Source organism: Pyrgilauda ruficollis, unplaced genomic scaffold (assembly GCF_017590135.1).
Source record: "Pyrgilauda ruficollis isolate IOZ18807 unplaced genomic scaffold, ASM1759013v1 scaffold40, whole genome shotgun sequence".
Taxonomy (NCBI): domain Eukaryota; kingdom Metazoa; phylum Chordata; class Aves; order Passeriformes; family Passeridae; genus Pyrgilauda; species Pyrgilauda ruficollis.
This window is the reverse complement of record NW_024525490.1, coordinates 9,379,450-9,396,746: the sequence shown is the minus strand read 5'-3', so window position 1 is coordinate 9,396,746 and position 17,297 is coordinate 9,379,450. Positions and strand designations below refer to the sequence as shown.

The window sequence follows — 17,297 nt, the reverse complement described above, 5'->3', positions numbered from 1 at the left end:
AGCATTTTTTCTTACCGGAGGACCTGGCAATCCATCTTTTCCATTGATTCCCTAAGAAAAAAAATTAATATGTTCACATGTTTTTAAAGTGTAAAGGGTAAAGCTCAGCATTTAGTGCTGTATCAGCCAATGTTCTGAAGCTGCAGAAGCAGCAGTTTGTGTTATTGTGGCTACAATATAGAAATATAAAGAGCATCAAGATGTGCACCAAATTAATGATCATCCAACTTCAAATGACAAATCATAGGGAAATTTTGCAAATTTGGAATATTTGTATATGCACATGCACTTTTTCAGTAGCAGCAAGTCATAATACAACCACAGGAGATTCTAGATATTAGCCTTGGTGCCGAATTACCCTTCTGCTCTTACAGAGCTTATGCCTTACAATTACAAGTCCAGATCCATTCTTTGGTTGTTAGGACTTGCAGCATGGCACAGTTTTTGTCTCATGGGTTAAAGCCATTTCCTTCCCCAAAGAAGGTGACTGCATTCATAGCAACTGCTGGAAACTGTTCCAGGCCCACATTATTCTCCAGACTGGAATGCACCATGATCTGAGAGTCCTAGATGATATGGGCCAAAATAATGTCAGAGAGTATATCAACAATTGTACAATGCCAGATAATTGCAAGATAAATGCTCTGGCAGTGTTTAATTTAATAGGATATTTATGGATCTGCACATGTAGCAAACTCACAGCTGTGAGTGAGAAAGGATGACTTGTATGAGCAGAGACAGCAGGAATATTTCTTTCTCCTCGTATACCACAAAGTGGAGTTTTGCACAGATTAGGCACCTTGGGCTAATTTGCTGCTGTAGCTACAGAAACCGTGTCTTCTTTCAAGGCAGAAGTGTAATGTGAAGATGTGCTGACAAGCTGCCAAGGTTTGCTGCTCATGCTCATCCAAAAACACCAAGGATCAGCAGAGATAATGAGTCCTGCACTACCCTTGCTGAACCCCTTCTAGAATATAAACTAGTTTTTTTCAACCAGCTCAGACAGTGCTGGCTACACTGCTGTCACACTTTTATTACATAAAGGGAGCAGATTAGACATCTCCTAAGTGCACAGTAAATGCCTCAGCTGCAGCATTGCACCACCTGTATACAGAAGAGTCTCAAAGTTTATTCTGTCATGAAGCACACGCTTCTCTATCTAAACTGAACCTGAGAACCTGTTCTGTCACCCCATCCTTTACTGACTGTGTTGAGTGCCTGGGTTCACATTCTCCCCCTGGAAAAAGTACAAGAGGAAACTTCATGTCAACAAGAGCCAAATGACCTTCATAAGACCTTCAAAGGCAACATCTCGGTAACATTAACTATTAAAACACCACAATACCAGGAATTCTTTTTTGCAGTGCAGCTCTGTGTGTTCTTCACATGTTACTTACTCTAACACAAAGCAAGATGTATTGCCCTTTCTTTTGTAACTTCTGATAAACTAAACCACATCTTTTTGTAGCAAATTATAAATTCAGTATAAAATTGCTTACTGGTTTTCCTTGTGGCCCTTCTGGACCAGGGAAGCCTATATCTCCTATAGGTCCTCTTTCACCCTAAGAAAGAAGAAAACACGCATATAAATCTGCATGAAAAATCTTGCATTAGATGAATTATTTGTCTGCTATTGTTAGAATCCAGAACTCAAATCTGTACTTACAGGTTCTCCTGGCAGCCCTGGGGACCCAGGAGATCCCGGCTTTCCCTGCAAAAAGAGATTACAGATTCATATTATTAGGAAGCCAAATAAAATTTTCCTCTATATCAAAAATAATAGAGTATATATATATATATGGGAGAAATACTCATGGTATCATTGCTCATTAATGCTTTAAGAAAGGAAAAAGAAATATTTTACCAGATTTTTGCATATTTAAAGAACAGGCACTGTGTTAAATGCTACTTGGTCACTTGGTTTTGGTTACTCTTCTTTTAAGTAGTTACCCTACTTAAAAGTACTGAGATACTTTTATGAAATTTTGTTTTTTACAACACCATGATTTCCATCTTGAGAAGTCATAGTCAGATCAAAGCTTTTCAGTGTATAAGTAAAATCAACGTTTTTTTTCTTCAGGTAATTTCTAATCTGATTTTGGTTTTGTTTTTTTTTTTTTGGTTTTTTTGTTTTTTTTTTTTGGTATATGACTTTACTATTCACTTAATGTCTTTTGCAAATTTTCTTCATGATCTTTTTGGGCCAGTTTTATTGTAATTTTATGTTCACCCTGACAGAATTCACAATCCTCTCTTATGACATAATTTAAATGATGATTTTAAGTATCTCTTTTTTGTAGGATGCCCTTCTTTTAACAACGTGAACCTACATTTCCTGAAAGTATCCTTAGACAAGCTCCTCAGGTGACTTGTACAAGTGAGAGACCAAACCCATCAGCACCAGGGACACCACTGGGAACAGCAGCACTGAGGGTTTGTGCTTAAATAGGCACTGGTGGCAATGCTTGCAGAATCTCAGGCCAAGCTTCCCTGACAATCTCAGCAATCTCAGCACCAAAGTGAAAAGAAGAGGTTTATATTGCCAGATGGGAAAAAGGGTCCACTATTCAATCTAGGGAATAATGATAGGTACAGAAGACAAATTCTTTTCCAGCAAGATATGTGGATGTGTCTCAAACCCCTCCTAGACTACTGAAAAAAATTTGTCTCACATATCTACTATTTTGTTGATTAAAAACCCTTAGCATAAAATGTGAAAACAAACAATTTATTTCAGGGGGAAATATTTTATCTCAGTGGATTTTATTAGAACTAAATATAGTCAACTGAATGCAGCTCCATCAGTGAATAAGGGGCCTCATTAAATATTTCTTATCCAACTTGAATAGAGAACATCCAATAATTTGGGAGATATCCAGTGGGAAATTCATAGGAAATGCACAACTGTGCAGTGTTATTATTAACAGTGTAAAATCTGTTTCAGAACAACAATTTTTGAAATTCTTACATCTGCTATAAAATTCAGAGAAATACTTTTCCCCTTAAATGTGCAATTCTTTTAGGAAAACCCAATGAAATTAAGTTATTTAAGATGATGTTCTCTCTTGGAACTCACAGTAAATAGACTAAATCAGTGGCTAATGGAAATGGGAGTGTGTAGACACATACTTCTCTTTATTCATGAAACACATATTTATAATTTAAATAGCTCCTGAATGTATTTGTAGCTGCCAAAATTTAATAATAAATCTATTTGCATATAAATAACTCCATATTGCCTCCTGAAATATGGATAAACTTTTTTATTAAACTGTGAATGCAATCTAATATCTTCATTTCCTTTAGGAACACAAATGAATAATTATAATTTCAATTTATTATTAGTGACTTTTACTTGCACCTACAACAAAGTTCCTCTATGACTTTCAGAAACTCCTCTGAATATCATATGTAAATAACTGACAAAGCATTCCCCTAAAGCAAATGTTTGATTGACTTGATATGCAGATCCTTGTGGGGTGCAATAACTAATGTTCATGATTTTTCTTTGCGATAGAAAGATGCTCAGAAATTTGTGCATGCCCAGGAACACAAAAAATGTCTTTATCTGTATTAAACAGAGGCAATGAGAAGAACCTCATGCTTAACAAAGCATATGCAGCTTTGAATTACGGCTTTATCATGCATTCATCTCACTCACTCTTGTCATTTTAATAATAATATGAACCCTTTCTGCTATTAAAACCCTAATTTCTTTAGGGAAAACCCATAATCTTCATACCTACACATAAAGCATAGGCCAAGCATTGGTGTTCCACAGTGACTGAGATTACAGCTCAGCACCTTGCTTTACCTGTTTTTTCAGCTCCTAAAACCAGAGTTTTCTTTAAAGAATACACATACCGGTGTCCCTGACACTCCCGGTGCTCCAGCTGGTCCTCGGTCACCCTAAAGAAAAGATAAACCTATGTTGAAACTACAACAATCAAACCAGAAGTTTCTTGGTTGATTCCCATTAAAACCCAAGGAAGTGAACTGAAAATGAGGACAAGAGCCAGGGTAAATGCTAATATTTATCTGTGCCACTGGCTTATTATACAGACTTGAGCAAGTAACCAAAATCCTTTGTTTAGGTTCTCTCATATAATGTTTCCCTTTGTTTCTGCATGAGACCTCCCTTGAAAAGGGATGGAAAGTCCCTGACTTATCTGTAGTTCTCCAAATAATTATAATTTGTGGTCATGGCAATGACCAAAATTTACACAGGGTAATTCACTTTCATATCAACATACCCATGTTTAAGATGTAACTTTCAAAAAAGTATTTGCTTTCTTTCTACTTAGTTAACCATTTACTACAAGCCAATGTCCTCTGCTTGTGCCATGGCCCTTTCAGGGCAAGGGTTCTCATTACAGCACACAGCCACCTTCATCTATGCTTTAAGCTAGGACAGTGTTGCTTTTTTGGCTGGAACTGATGAGTTATAGGGACAAATTCATCTTTCTTGACAGGACTGTAATCCAAAGCAGACCGATAGAGCTCAACAAGTGGTAAAACTCTACCCAGAGGTATTTATCCACTGCTGATGTGTTGGTCTGCAGCACTATGCTCTGTAACATTGGCTACAAATGTGAAAAAATCAGGCTCCCCTTTTCTGAATTTATGTCAGAAAACCCCTGGCACCACTGAAGCCATACCAACAGGACAGTATTTTTCTGAGATGGGTTTATGTTACCTGGAGCATATGTACTAATGCTCTGTAAACACAGCTACAGCCACGTTGTGTTCTGCATAAGAGCCCCAGGAAGTTCTGGGATTTCTGGTTTCTGTTCTTATAAGAAATGATGGTTTGTCTCATCATCACTTTGTTCAGATGCACAATGATACTGCTGTTGATCAGAAACACTTAACTCCCTTACACACAGTGTAGAAGATGACAAGTTACACATCTGACCTGGTGTTGGGAGGAAGCAGCTTACGGGACACAGCTCAGCCTGTCCTGCTCTGGAGGCTGCAGCAGCCACCCAGTGAGGAACACAACATGCACCTCTGGGACAGCAGGGGCAGGACACACTGCCTGGAGCCCTGCACTCTGCCCCAGGGTTATTCCAGACCCAGGACTTGTGGTATTTTCCCTATATGCTGGCCCTGATAGTGAAACTAGAAATGCCTAACACTTCCCTTGCAACATGGTTTGTTTTTTTTTTTCTTTTCAGGGTTATTCTGGTCTTTTCAGCAGGGTGGCTTGCAGCACAGCTGCACCAGCCACTGTCAGCACAGCTGAGGGAGGGGACATAATAATTTTATCCAGAGGACATGAAGGCCTTAAGGCAGTTCATGAAATCATAATGAAATTACAGCCGATGTTGTCTGTAGAAGTTGACATTCTGCTACACAGAGGAGCACCATGACTCCAAATTAAAATCCAGCATGCACTATACTGTAGGGGCTGTCAGGCTCTGAGATTCTGTTCACTTATTTGCACCACAAATATGAAATTCTGACCAAATTTAGTTAAGGAAATTATATTTCTACTTTGGGAGAGGGCCAAACACTCACTCAGCTGGTTTATGTGATCTGATCCATTGCTTATTCCCTTTATTTAATTCCTGTCCCCACTTTGTCTCAGTTAGACCTGTAATGTCTCCCTGTGTTTGTTCATTTTGAAATCAGACTAGCCTTTAATTGCTTGTAAGTTGTAGAATTGCAGAGCAATAACCATCTCATGTAATTTAAGTATCTAGTACAGATACCTACCTTAGATTTTGTCACTGACTGAACAAGTAGGAGGAATGCACAGTGATATTGAGAGGGAAACTTTTAATTTACATTTCTTTGTGATGAAAAATAAGTTTCAGTAAAATACTTTTGCATGAAGTCATTTAATAACATAATTCAACAAAACTGAAAAACACTTCATTTGCAAAAAAAAATTTACGCTTTTCTCTTCCTAAATTAGAAGATATGGGGAAAATCAAACTGGTTTTGCTGACAGAAAACATATTTACAGATTTTTTTATATCTCTGCTAAATGTTTTGTACTTTACTATATTTAGAAATGAATATTTTTAACTTGACTTTTTTAGCCTTTTATAAAAATCTTTTCTTTAAATTTGTAATCAGCCTCCACAATTAGAAAGCAAAAGGCTGAGAACAAGACAGACAGACTGTAAACATAAGATGATGTTGAAGAGGAAACAAGAACCATACATAGGAAAATATTAACTATATTACCATCAAGTATAGTAGTATTCTACCAAGAATATTACAAGGCCTCCTACACACAATTTTCCATTTGCAGAAAATGAAATTTTATGTTCAGTGAGTATATTATTTACACCCATGCTAAAGCAAAAAAGGAAAATATAAATAAGTATGCAAAGATTTTTCTCATAGAAACATTAACTTACACATGAGAAATAAACCAAACAAGGCTTCAGAAAACATTTAGCTGCAGATAGTGGCCACTGAGAAATCATGCCTTCTTTTTAAAAGTCCTACCTTTTCCCCTGGCAGTCCTTCCAGTCCTGGTAATCCCATTGGTCCTGGGTCTCCCTGTTTTTAATTTTTTTTCAGTTAAAAGATTGCATACATTAGAATTTCTTTACTCAACATGGGAAATGTTAAAGAGCAAGAAACAGCAGATTATTTAACTTGAGATTACTATAACAGCTAACCATTATTAGGTAAACAGATTTTGTTATGCCTCGTTTTACTGATTTACAAATTAAGCTTTTCCCAGAGTCTCTGTGTGAGTATTTAGCTCAATGATTTAATTTTGACGAAAGATGTGATACAGAATTACAGAACTAGGTGCTGGTACAGAAAGGCATTATGGTGAAACAAAAAAAGAAGCTTTGTGAATTTTTTTTTGAAAACAAATTATTAAACTGTTTTAGAAAACAGTCTTACAACTCCATTTTTTGCTGTCACTGCTGAGAGGTTTTGGTTTGGGTTTCTTATTGTCCTTCAGAAGTGCCATGTGTCAAATTACTTGGGGAATTCTCTATCAAAACCAAAAAATACATACATACCGCTGTTCCAGGATCCCCTTTTGGACCCTGCAAAAAAACCCAAAAAACCAAGCCACATTTAAAGAAGAACAGTTACATGATAAGATGGGGTTTTTTTAATGACTGCATTATATATATACTTTGCTAATGCAGTGCCTTTAGCATCATTAGTCATTCCAGTCCCAGCTGATTAATTTAGTACAAAATCTTAGTAATATTTTGGGTTTTGTTCTGCTGTTCCAGAGTACAGAGAAAGACAGCTCTGTTGCTCAGTGCCAGCCCATAACTGTGGTTACCAAAGAGAAAATCACCTCAAAACAGGACTTGCCTATGGTGCTAAAAAGGAGGAGAATGTAAATAAGTGCACAGTATCTTTAGTTCCATGGAACCAAAGCATCAGTGTCCAGCTGCAAGGTGCTGCATCTGCTGTGTGAAAGACACCACCCCTATATTACTTCCACAATCTAATTCTTAGTTTTACACATTTTCCTGCACTGTAGCTACATGTAGTGAATCAGTGACAGAACACAGATCAGAATTCCTGAGCTTCTCATTTCTGGCACCAAATGTTGTTGACAACCAAACTATGCCTCCACCAACTATAAGTACAAAATTACACATTTTTAATATAAAAATACTTTCATTAAAGTGTCCAATACCAAATTATGTACTATTTCTGCAGCCTTTACTTGCTGGGATGAAATGATTTAACCAAAATAAACCAGTCTCCAAAATGGGCTAAAATGCTTGGCAAACATAAAATCACACTATGTATGCTACATACCAGTCATATCCTTATTACTGAAATTTTTCACAAATAAAATCCAGTTCCATGCAACTAACCCTCCTCTGTTTCCATGTCATTAGCTACTAGAAATGAGATTTCTGGCAGCCCTTACCGGAGGTCCTGGTGGACCCGGATAACTTGCAACACTCACTCCTCCCTGTAACAGCAAGTTTAAAAGTTGAGTTGGGCTAAAATTGGGTGGGGATTGAAAAAAAAGCAATTAACATTAAAGAGAAATACCTGCAGTTTATATAAGCTGCTCATTCCATTTCTTTCATTGTAAGGCATACCCTTTAAAGCATAAAAACCAAGTAAGTGTCACTTATAAATTATAAAGGCAGAACTATTGCCCTGTTCAAGTCCTGTAGTTCAGCAAAGCTGTGGTATCCTTTTTGTTCTCAATCTGCCAAAGATTCCACATTCCAGAAGAACAGAAGATATACACCAACACAGCTTGTGCCTTTTTAAAAAAATTATAAACCAAGGAACCTGCAAATCAGTGTGCATCATATTTTGATTTTTATTATTATAATTCTCCAGAATAAATTTTGTGTTAGGTACTATTCCACTTAATTTGGAGTCCAGTGAGCTCCACAGACTTTCCCTAGATTGCCTGGGTTCTCTGATCTCAGGTATCCAAGCTGTCAATTTTACTCTAATAATGTTGGATACCAAGGTTAACTAATTTGAGCAGGATTCTTAGAGGGTTTTAGTGATCTGAACTTACTCAGTGATGAATTGCAAGGAAAAAAAATTGGAATACGGAAACCTTTTGAAAAAAGACACTTTTACCTTCCTGCAATATTAAGTTTTATTAGACCAACACTCAGTTCTTTATATTACATTACATTTTACTCACAAGCATATTGTTCCTAATATAAATTCAAGATATAAAACAAAATGTCTCACCGGAGGCCCAGGTGGTCCAGGTTTCCCAGGAGAACCTTCACTACCCTAGTACAGCAAGAGATTGATGTAACTCATTTACTGTAACTGGCCACATCTATTCCACACTCAAGCTATGATGACCACAATAACAATAAACAAGAGATACAGTCAATAAGAGCAGGTAATATCAAGAATAAATTCTCCTGCAATGTTCCTGCTTTAGCTTTAAGTAAGGCATGAATCATTACTTTGTACTAGTTTTTATTTTGTTAGTTACTTGCTGCTTTATGTGTAGTAACTTCCTTATGGCAAAACAACAGTGGTAACCTGGGTTGGGAAACATTTCATATTTATCAGGAGGGAGAGGAAGAAAAAAAAAAAAGAGTTGTTAATATGAATTTCTAAGCAACCGGCAGATAAAAGTTAACGTTAATTTTAGGCTTTGTATATTATTTTGCAAAAGCCAGTCCTCAGTTGGTCATTTATATGTAAATAAAGAAGAGCTACAGTTTCAGAAATTCAGTTTACTTAGAAACATATTGAATATAAATTACGATTTTTTAAAAGAATCTTTGTTATTAAGAGATATAATGAATATTTTTTTTTGTTTTTATTGTAAAATACTCATCCATTGTTATCTGTATCTCTGCCTGTTCTGCTATTGTGTACTGAATTGCCTATATTATATAGAGCATTATATATAATCTCAGCATTATGTAGTTGCTGAGAATTTTTCCCAGCAGAATCATAGGGTCTGTGGATAGTAGAGAGCTGCAAACATTTCAACATAAAATTTCCCAAACAATATTTTCAAAATGTCATCACTACAATTCAGATAAATACTCTATATAATTTGGAACAAGTCTGTCAGAATTTTTCACTGGCTTTGTTGGCCCTTATTTAATGTATGTCAGTGATACAATTAAGTCACAAATCTAAAATTACTAAGGTGGCAAAAATCAAGCTAAATGCTCAATGCCAATAATTAGCTCAGCAGAAAAATATAATTCTTACTAAACATTTATACTAGGATAATTTCCAAATGGCCCTGCTAATTGTTAGAAATTGCCAGCCTCCCAAGAGTGGTTTGAAGAACTTCATGGGGAATTAAAATCCTATTATTTTAGAAAGCACATTATGTGATCAATTCTCAAGTGTGTCCCAGATGAAGGACAGAGGAGAAATTTATTCGGGCTTTATTTCAGTTTACTTCATTACTCTTCAGCCATCTGACTTTTTCCACTTTTAGAATGATGAGACACGAGCTGTAGAGCAGGGGCTTCTTATTCCCACCAGTATGTGAATTGTGAACGAGGAACTATCAAAGACTTGTGTTTTGCATTCAGTTAGATAAAAAGGAAATAAGTGGGGTAAAGTTTTGTTACTGTGATCTGCAAGGAGACAACTCTCATTCAAATTTTATACAGAAATAATTTCAGAGCTTTACAAAACAGTTTTCTTTCTTAGTAATACCAAAGTTTTGTAGGGAATTAGCATCCCACACGTGGAAGTGGCAGAGATATGCCTGGAAATTTCCAGAGTACTACTGAAAGAAAAGCTATATTCATACACAAAATGTGGAACTTGTCCCAGAAAGTATTTTGCAGCAAAGTTTGTCTCTGCTGTATTGCTCTGATCTGAAGTACCTAAGAAATGAATTTGACCTCATAATATCAAGTTCCTGATAAAAGAGCATATAAAATTTTGAAAAAAGCAGTTTTTACATATATGTATATATAGATATAAAGAATATATACATACTATATATATATTTATATATAATATATATGTATATGAGAGTGCAAATTAAGTATAAAGGAAGCTTACGTATTTTCAGAATAACTAACACCCAATAACTTTCAGTGCTTGTATAACTATTTTGAATATAATATTGGTAAAAGAATGAGAAGCACAGCAAGAAGTCACTAGTCATATTCTATGTCAGAAACATATTTACACTTTCCTAAACCTTATATAATGCGTTATGCCTGAAGAAAATTCTCTGCAACTTAAATATACCACAAGGACTGCACTTCAAAATATAAGCCCATATGCACAGCACCGCTCAGGGAAAGCACTTGTAGTGAAACACAAACAGAAATATGAAATCTGTCCCACATTCTTGTTACTCTTGCACTTGTTTAAAAGACCCCCAAAACACAGTGTAGTGGGATTGAAAACCTTCACAGACCTGTGCCAAGATTAAAAAGAAGGAATACCTTTTCTCCTTTTGCTCCAGCTGGACCGGGATGTCCAGGTCTTCCTGGGACTCCCTGCACAACACAGAATTGTTTGTGTAAGTTAGGAAAAAATGACGCACTATATTTTTGTAGTGTCACTAAGTTTTTAAAACATGCTTTTTGGAGGTAGTTTGTGCCTAATTATACTTCTCCTTCAGGTTTAAATATTTCTCTTCTCTTTGATACAACAGCTGTGTCTTCCTGATAAGTCCTTTGAAGGGTCAAACTCGTGTTCACCATTGCATTTTCACCTTGGCAAATTAAATGTGGTGACCCTAACTGGCACATCTTGGTAAGCAGTTTTTACTGCTAAACACCAATTTATGTATTCCATATTATACTTCTTAAATGTGCTACAATTTTTGAAAGAAGTAATAGTATTGTTATGAAACTAAGGAACAAATAATGATCAAACTAACTAATGTAATTCCTATATGTAGAAAAGAATATTTGAAAACATTTCAAAGAGGACCTCCTTCCAGTAATACCAACAATTTTAATGATATATTTCAGTGTCTTTAAATATTGTCAGCTTTTTCTCATTCTTTGGTTTTGAATTGTGAAACCAAGTAATTACTTTGTTTTTGCACTAAGTTTTTTTTTTCAGAATGACTAGCTGGAATTATTTTTAGATTTTATTACTAACATGACTCTAACTTGGGTAAAAATACACATTTCACTACAAGTTTGCACATTATAAATCACGTAACCTCACAGATTCTCAAGTAATGTCAAAACTTTGAATCTATTTCCATCCCATAAACTTTGAGTCCAGACAATTATGGTATTTTCAGTAACATCAACAGCAGTATAGTTTACTTCACTAGAGCCAGAATGGGTAAGATTTTATCATTACTTTCCTAAAAGATAAAAGAAAGGACTGGATAGATCTAGGCAGTCATAGCAAGCCCTACAGAGATAAATTAGATCACAGGTGATACCACACACTTACGGATGGGCCACTGGGTCCTGATACACCTGGCAGTCCAGGAGCACCTTGAAGACCCTGGAGATGAAAAGAGCACATGTCTAGTTCCTCTCCCACTTATACTTCAAAAATACTTCTATTCAGCATGTCCAGCAATACTATACCCGCATTAGAGTGTATTTTCTTCTAAAATGTAGGCATTATTTTTAGTAATGTCTAAAAAAATAACCACACCACCAGGTGGGGAGGAGAACCAGGTTATCATTGAACCAGGTTAGAGGCAACTTTTTTCTTGATTGATAAACACTATTTGTCCTTCAAACTTTCACATCTTTAGCCTATATTTGTAAATAGTTTTGTCCTTAGTTGTGCAGGTAAGAACAGATGTCAAGCTTTTCCTTAGAGATTAATTTTCGTTTTCTTTTATTAAAAGGCTTTTTTTCTTTTTTTTTTTTTAACCCATTAAGCAGGCTTGTTTTCTTTTATTAAAAGGCTTTTTTTTCTTTCTGATAAGAAGACATTTAAGCAGGCTTCTCAATATTACCTGATGCTATCTAAATGAAAAGGTACTTTCTGCTTCATTTCTGGTTTGGCTTTTTGGTAATTGAACATGACATTTTACATAGTATTTAATGATCTACTTTCCTGCTTGTATTCTATTTGATTGTCTGAAAATCAATGGACTCTAGTATCGACTTATTAAACATAACAGCTGTGCAACTCACTACAATGGAGAGAGGTGGGATTTAAGACAAGCCTGTATGTCACTGAGCGTCCTTCCTCTGCCACACCAGGCTCAGGTGCAATTTTAGACATGTGAAAGTGATGTACTAATGAGAGCTAACACTCTGGGTTCTCCCTATAATCCACAAAGAGAAATAGATTCTTCCAAGCAGTGATTGATTTCACCTGTCCATCCCCTGACAAGAAAAATCCCCTCAGAAGAGGTGTATTTCTCATTTGAATTGCAGTGTTTAAGAAGGAATGGCTAAGGAGGCAGCCTAGAAAGCCACAGTGGTCAGGAACCCTGAAACTGGTGCTCTGAGGGAGAGACTGAGGGAAAAATCTTCAGAGAGAAAAAAATCAGCAAAAATGTAGAGATGGAGAGACATTGATTTTTCTTTCTTGCTCCTACACACAGAGGACATTGATTCACCTCTGCAGCTTTTCAGAGTGGCAAGGTAACTGCTAATGTGCTCTCTGTTCCTTTTGAACTCCCTTACTCTAATGGTACAGTTACATGAAAAATTAATATGAAACCAAAGGAACATCTTCTGTAATTCTTATTACAGATATTTAAAAAAAACCTCCCCTGAAAAAAAAAAAAAGTGCTTTGAAAATGAAGATAAATTCAACAAAGATTAAAGGGTGATTGGAAAGTATATGGAAGTTAATGAGCATATTTCAAAGGGCTTCAGGTAGGCTTCTCTATCTTTCTTCCCATTTCTTCCCATTCCAAAAAAATGATCAAAATAAAAGTATTGAAATTTGTAAAAGAAGTTACTTTTAAAATGTTTTCATACATGTTTCTGAAAAAAAGATTCATTTGTACTCTCACCATGTCATAATCAGAAGCTGTTGCAAAACACTGAAAATATAAGAGTTCACCAGCTAAGGAGTTCACCAGCTCTCAAAAGGTGAAGAAACATATGAACAATGAACTTATTAACACACCATTAATGAAAAATATACAATGAATTTTCTCTATACTCCTTTAAAAAACCTGCCAGTCATAAACTTGCTGTCAGCTTACTAACTTCTTAATTCCCTGCAATATCTTATTTATGTCTCATATGTTTAATAGTATTTGAATTGTCAAAATTGTTTTGCTAATGCCTCATTCCTCCTAGGGCTGACTGCTAGATATCCTATATGGCACACAAAGTATGTGTTACTCTCCCATTTATTTTTTAAGTAAAATTCTGAATGAAATTTGCTTTTGGCTGCTCCATCCTTTTAGCGAGTATGTTCTGAATTTCACCTCAGGAGGCACATGAGGTGTGAGGTCTATATAATGAGCTCTATATATCATATAAAGCCAAAGAAAAAAGTAAGCATGATACTTTAGGCTGATAACATGCTAGATTCTGGGGCAAAACAGTAGAAGGAGCTGCATCTTTTTTTTCCACATACAACTGTGTACTTTTGTAAGCCAAGAATACTGATAAACACTTTTTTTTTTTTTGGAAACTATTCTCTTATTCTACTACTCTTTAAAAATTCTTAAGGTATCATGGCCTTAGTGCTGAAGAAATGTGAAATGCTTATAAAAAATTACAAACCCCTCAATCAATACACTCTAAATTCCTTTTGTATTTTCCAGGTGCTGTGCCTTGTAAGCACACTCCCAAATTAAAAGAGAGTAGCATGTTTTTAACCATAGTTAAGTATATTGGAGTTTCAAAGTGCTCACCACATACTTTTTAATGGGCTACTTATTCTAACTCCTAAATTGGCTAAGGCCACTAAGAAATTAATTTATTTATCCAAATTAATTTGCTTAATAGCTTCTGCTGTGGTGACGGTTTTTTTGGTTTTTTTTCACTGATATTGCTCTTGAAATGTTACCTGCAAGTATTTCAATTGAAAATGACAGCTATAGCAGCTATTTTGGATTTGGCACCACAAGTCATTGGGATTTTTTTTCCTTCTCCATAAACACATAAAAATAACTCTAAGAATGTAATATAAGATGCAAAATATTGTAAATACTTTACATTTAGCATATTCAAATATTTTTCAGTTTCCACTTAATAGTAGTTGCTGCTATTAGTGTTCCCATCAGATTATTTGCTTAATGGAAAGTTTTCAAAAGTGAATTCTAAAGAGGAACTAACAAAATGAAAGCAAATATGTTATAGACACAAAGTATTTTCTGAAAATATTCGGCATTAGCCTATTTATTGCTGTATCCTATATCCTTAAAGATTAGCATGTAAATGTATGTGAGGCTTTAAAATATACAAATGAGCAAAAATTCACTGATGAAAATCAAATTGCTGTTTTTTAACTGAATAGTGATATTCAATCCTATTGAAAAATCAGAATCAAGGGCTACTTATAGCACTACATTACTATCTCAGCAGTTTTAAAGAACTAAATCACATTCTGTGCATTTCACTTTCAGTCTAGATCTTTACTCAGGTTCAGATAAGAATGCTACCACTGTAGAAATGAAATAATTTTACCTCATCGCCCTTTTCTCCCACAAGCCCAGGAAATCCACGTTCACCTTTGCTTCCCTATGAAAACATAACATTCAAACAAATATTTTGTATTAGAGAACAATGAATTTCATGCTCTATAGGGCATTTTATATACATTCAATAAATGCTAGCTTGATGCCCTTACAGCCATAGTGCCTAAAACACAAAGCAAAGGCTCAAAACCATCTGAAAACTTTGAAATATAGCTTCCCACGAGGTGAAAGGAAATGAGTGGTTTGTTCCTAGGAGGCAAAGTACTCAAAAGACATTAAGATAGAAATATTAACACCAAAGAGCTTGAATGCTTGCTGAAATGGAGAAAGTTAGTTTCCATGGAATTAGTCCCAATGATAGGAGACATCTGTATGTCAAACCATGTGGCTTTTTATCTTATTTATTTTTTTTATGAAGCAGGATTTCGATTGATGTCAGTGAGGCTTCAAGTCTCAGAGAAATGGCTGTGTTGCTCCCATGGGAACAGGGTGCAAGGGCCCAGGGTTGGTCCAGCTGTGTTGCACACTTGAGGGAGACATAGGAAGTTTGCCTCTTCAGTGCAGGATTCTCATGTGCCTGACTCACCTAAAACGAGTCTATAGATAGAAAAGCACTGCTGGGCAGTCAGATCAGCCAGCTTTAATGGAGCCATGACACAGAAAAGCTATCTGGGCCTGGGACTCAACTCAGGCTATTTTGCTCACTCAACCTAGACAAAAGGCAAACTGACACATGAAGAGGCTTGAAACATAAAAATAATTTGAATTTTTAGGCTGCCCAGTGCTGCAGGGATATGGATGAGACAAAAAAGTCAAGTCTCGCAAAGGTAAGAATCTGTCCTTTTGCTTTTAACAAGAACCAAAGCAATGAAAAGTAAACGCTTCAAAACTTACTTTTGGTCCTTCTCTGCCAGGAATGCCTGGAGGACCTCTTGTTCCAGGATCACCCTGTGGAGCAGACAGATGAAGCAACAAATAAATACTATTAGGACATAGATCTGATCCATGCAGACTGATCTATGCATGCTGCTTCCCTCCTACCTTCCTGACCAAGCCTCCATTTTTAACCCAAAGCCTTCTCTTCAGTCCTTGCTCTCTTCTAAACCATGTACTTCTTCAGAGAGACTTCCCTGTTTTCCTCCCCATCTCGCACACCCTCTACTCAAATCATGCTAACACGTTTTTAGCTTTATTTTGGATAGCCCCAGACACACCTGTGTTTAGGTTTGAGCATCTTCCTTTCAAGGATTATTTAGAGATGAAGGCTACTTGTTACTTTCTCCAGCTTCAAATCTTTAGTTATTTAAAAGTAAATGACCCCAGCATTTGCTTGCTGAGAGAAGCATTTGCCAACTAAATTGCAGTCATATTGAAGTGCTAACTGCAAAACACCGAGAAATGAAACATGAAGCATAAAGAAGCAGCAAGAGAGAGCGCTCTGACAAGAAGAGAATGTACAGCAGAAAGACAGCACAATTGCAAACAAAAAGAAAGAGCTAAAATAAATCAGATTTGGAAATAGGAAAGTCAATAAACCCTAAGTACATGTATTAATAAAGGACAGTGGAATGATGTGTGCTTTTCATGTTGAAATACTCCTGAGCCCAATTTTCATTTCGGAATATTGCAGAACACTCCAAATTTCATTATTTTTCAAAATAATATCTTAGAAATTCTAGACTATTTTCATCATTTGGTGTATTACTGAAATTATTTAACAAAGTAAAGTGGAAACCAGGGTGTATTTGTAGCAATTCATATTGTGGGCTGGATAGGTACTTGCTGGCTACTACCTCCCTTGCTGTTCAAACATTATTTTGAAAAATTTCATAAAATATATTTCTAGAGTCTTTTTAAAAAGAAAACAAAAACAACAACAAAAAAAATCACAATACTATTTTAGGCCAGCCCTGTAAGCGAAAAGTGAACCTATAGGAGCTCTCAAGTGCACGTGTTTGTTTAAAAAGCATGTTTATAGCAAAAAAAAAGGACATTTAATCTCTGAAAAATTTACCTTCAGTATAGCACCCATGTCTCCCACAAGGGGAAGTGCAACCTGAAATTAAAAAAGGCATCTGCAGTTAATGTTTTACAAAGCACTACTAATTCTGATGTGTTTTCATTGCTTCTAAACATTACATCATCACACATAGAACTGATTATATATATATGTTGGTTGAATCTACTTTTTAATGAACAGTCAAAAGAAAAAACAAGTTTTCAGATATGGTTAAATATCACAGTCTATCCAACCTCTCAATTGTAATTCTTAACTATAAAT

At 35.7% G+C, this 17,297-nt stretch overlaps 1 protein-coding gene across 5 annotated transcripts in view; it reads right to left on the bottom strand.

Annotated features, from left to right (window-relative positions):
• COL19A1 (collagen type XIX alpha 1 chain) overlaps positions 1 to 17,297 on the bottom strand; it is a 178,479-nt gene that overhangs the window by 16,593 nt on the left and 144,589 nt on the right. For 4 of the 5 annotated variants that reach the window (XM_041477498.1, XM_041477497.1, XM_041477499.1 and 1 more), the window contains exons 31-44: positions 17,031 to 17,072; positions 15,911 to 15,964; positions 15,006 to 15,059; positions 11,842 to 11,895; positions 10,869 to 10,922; positions 8,671 to 8,715; positions 8,002 to 8,052; positions 7,874 to 7,918; positions 6,996 to 7,022; positions 6,463 to 6,516; positions 3,865 to 3,909; positions 1,667 to 1,711; positions 1,500 to 1,562; positions 16 to 51 (exon numbers count right to left, since the gene is read on the bottom strand). In XM_041477498.1, the coding sequence (XP_041333432.1) occupies positions 16 to 51; positions 1,500 to 1,562; positions 1,667 to 1,711; positions 3,865 to 3,909; positions 6,463 to 6,516; positions 6,996 to 7,022; positions 7,874 to 7,918; positions 8,002 to 8,052; positions 8,671 to 8,715; positions 10,869 to 10,922; positions 11,842 to 11,895; positions 15,006 to 15,059; positions 15,911 to 15,964; positions 17,031 to 17,072 (669 nt within the window). The remainder of the gene's footprint in view (positions 1 to 15; positions 52 to 1,499; positions 1,563 to 1,666; positions 1,712 to 3,864; positions 3,910 to 6,462; positions 6,517 to 6,995; positions 7,023 to 7,873; positions 7,919 to 8,001; positions 8,053 to 8,670; positions 8,716 to 10,868; positions 10,923 to 11,841; positions 11,896 to 15,005; positions 15,060 to 15,910; positions 15,965 to 17,030; positions 17,073 to 17,297) is intronic. The other variant, XM_041477500.1, reaches the window with a different exon arrangement.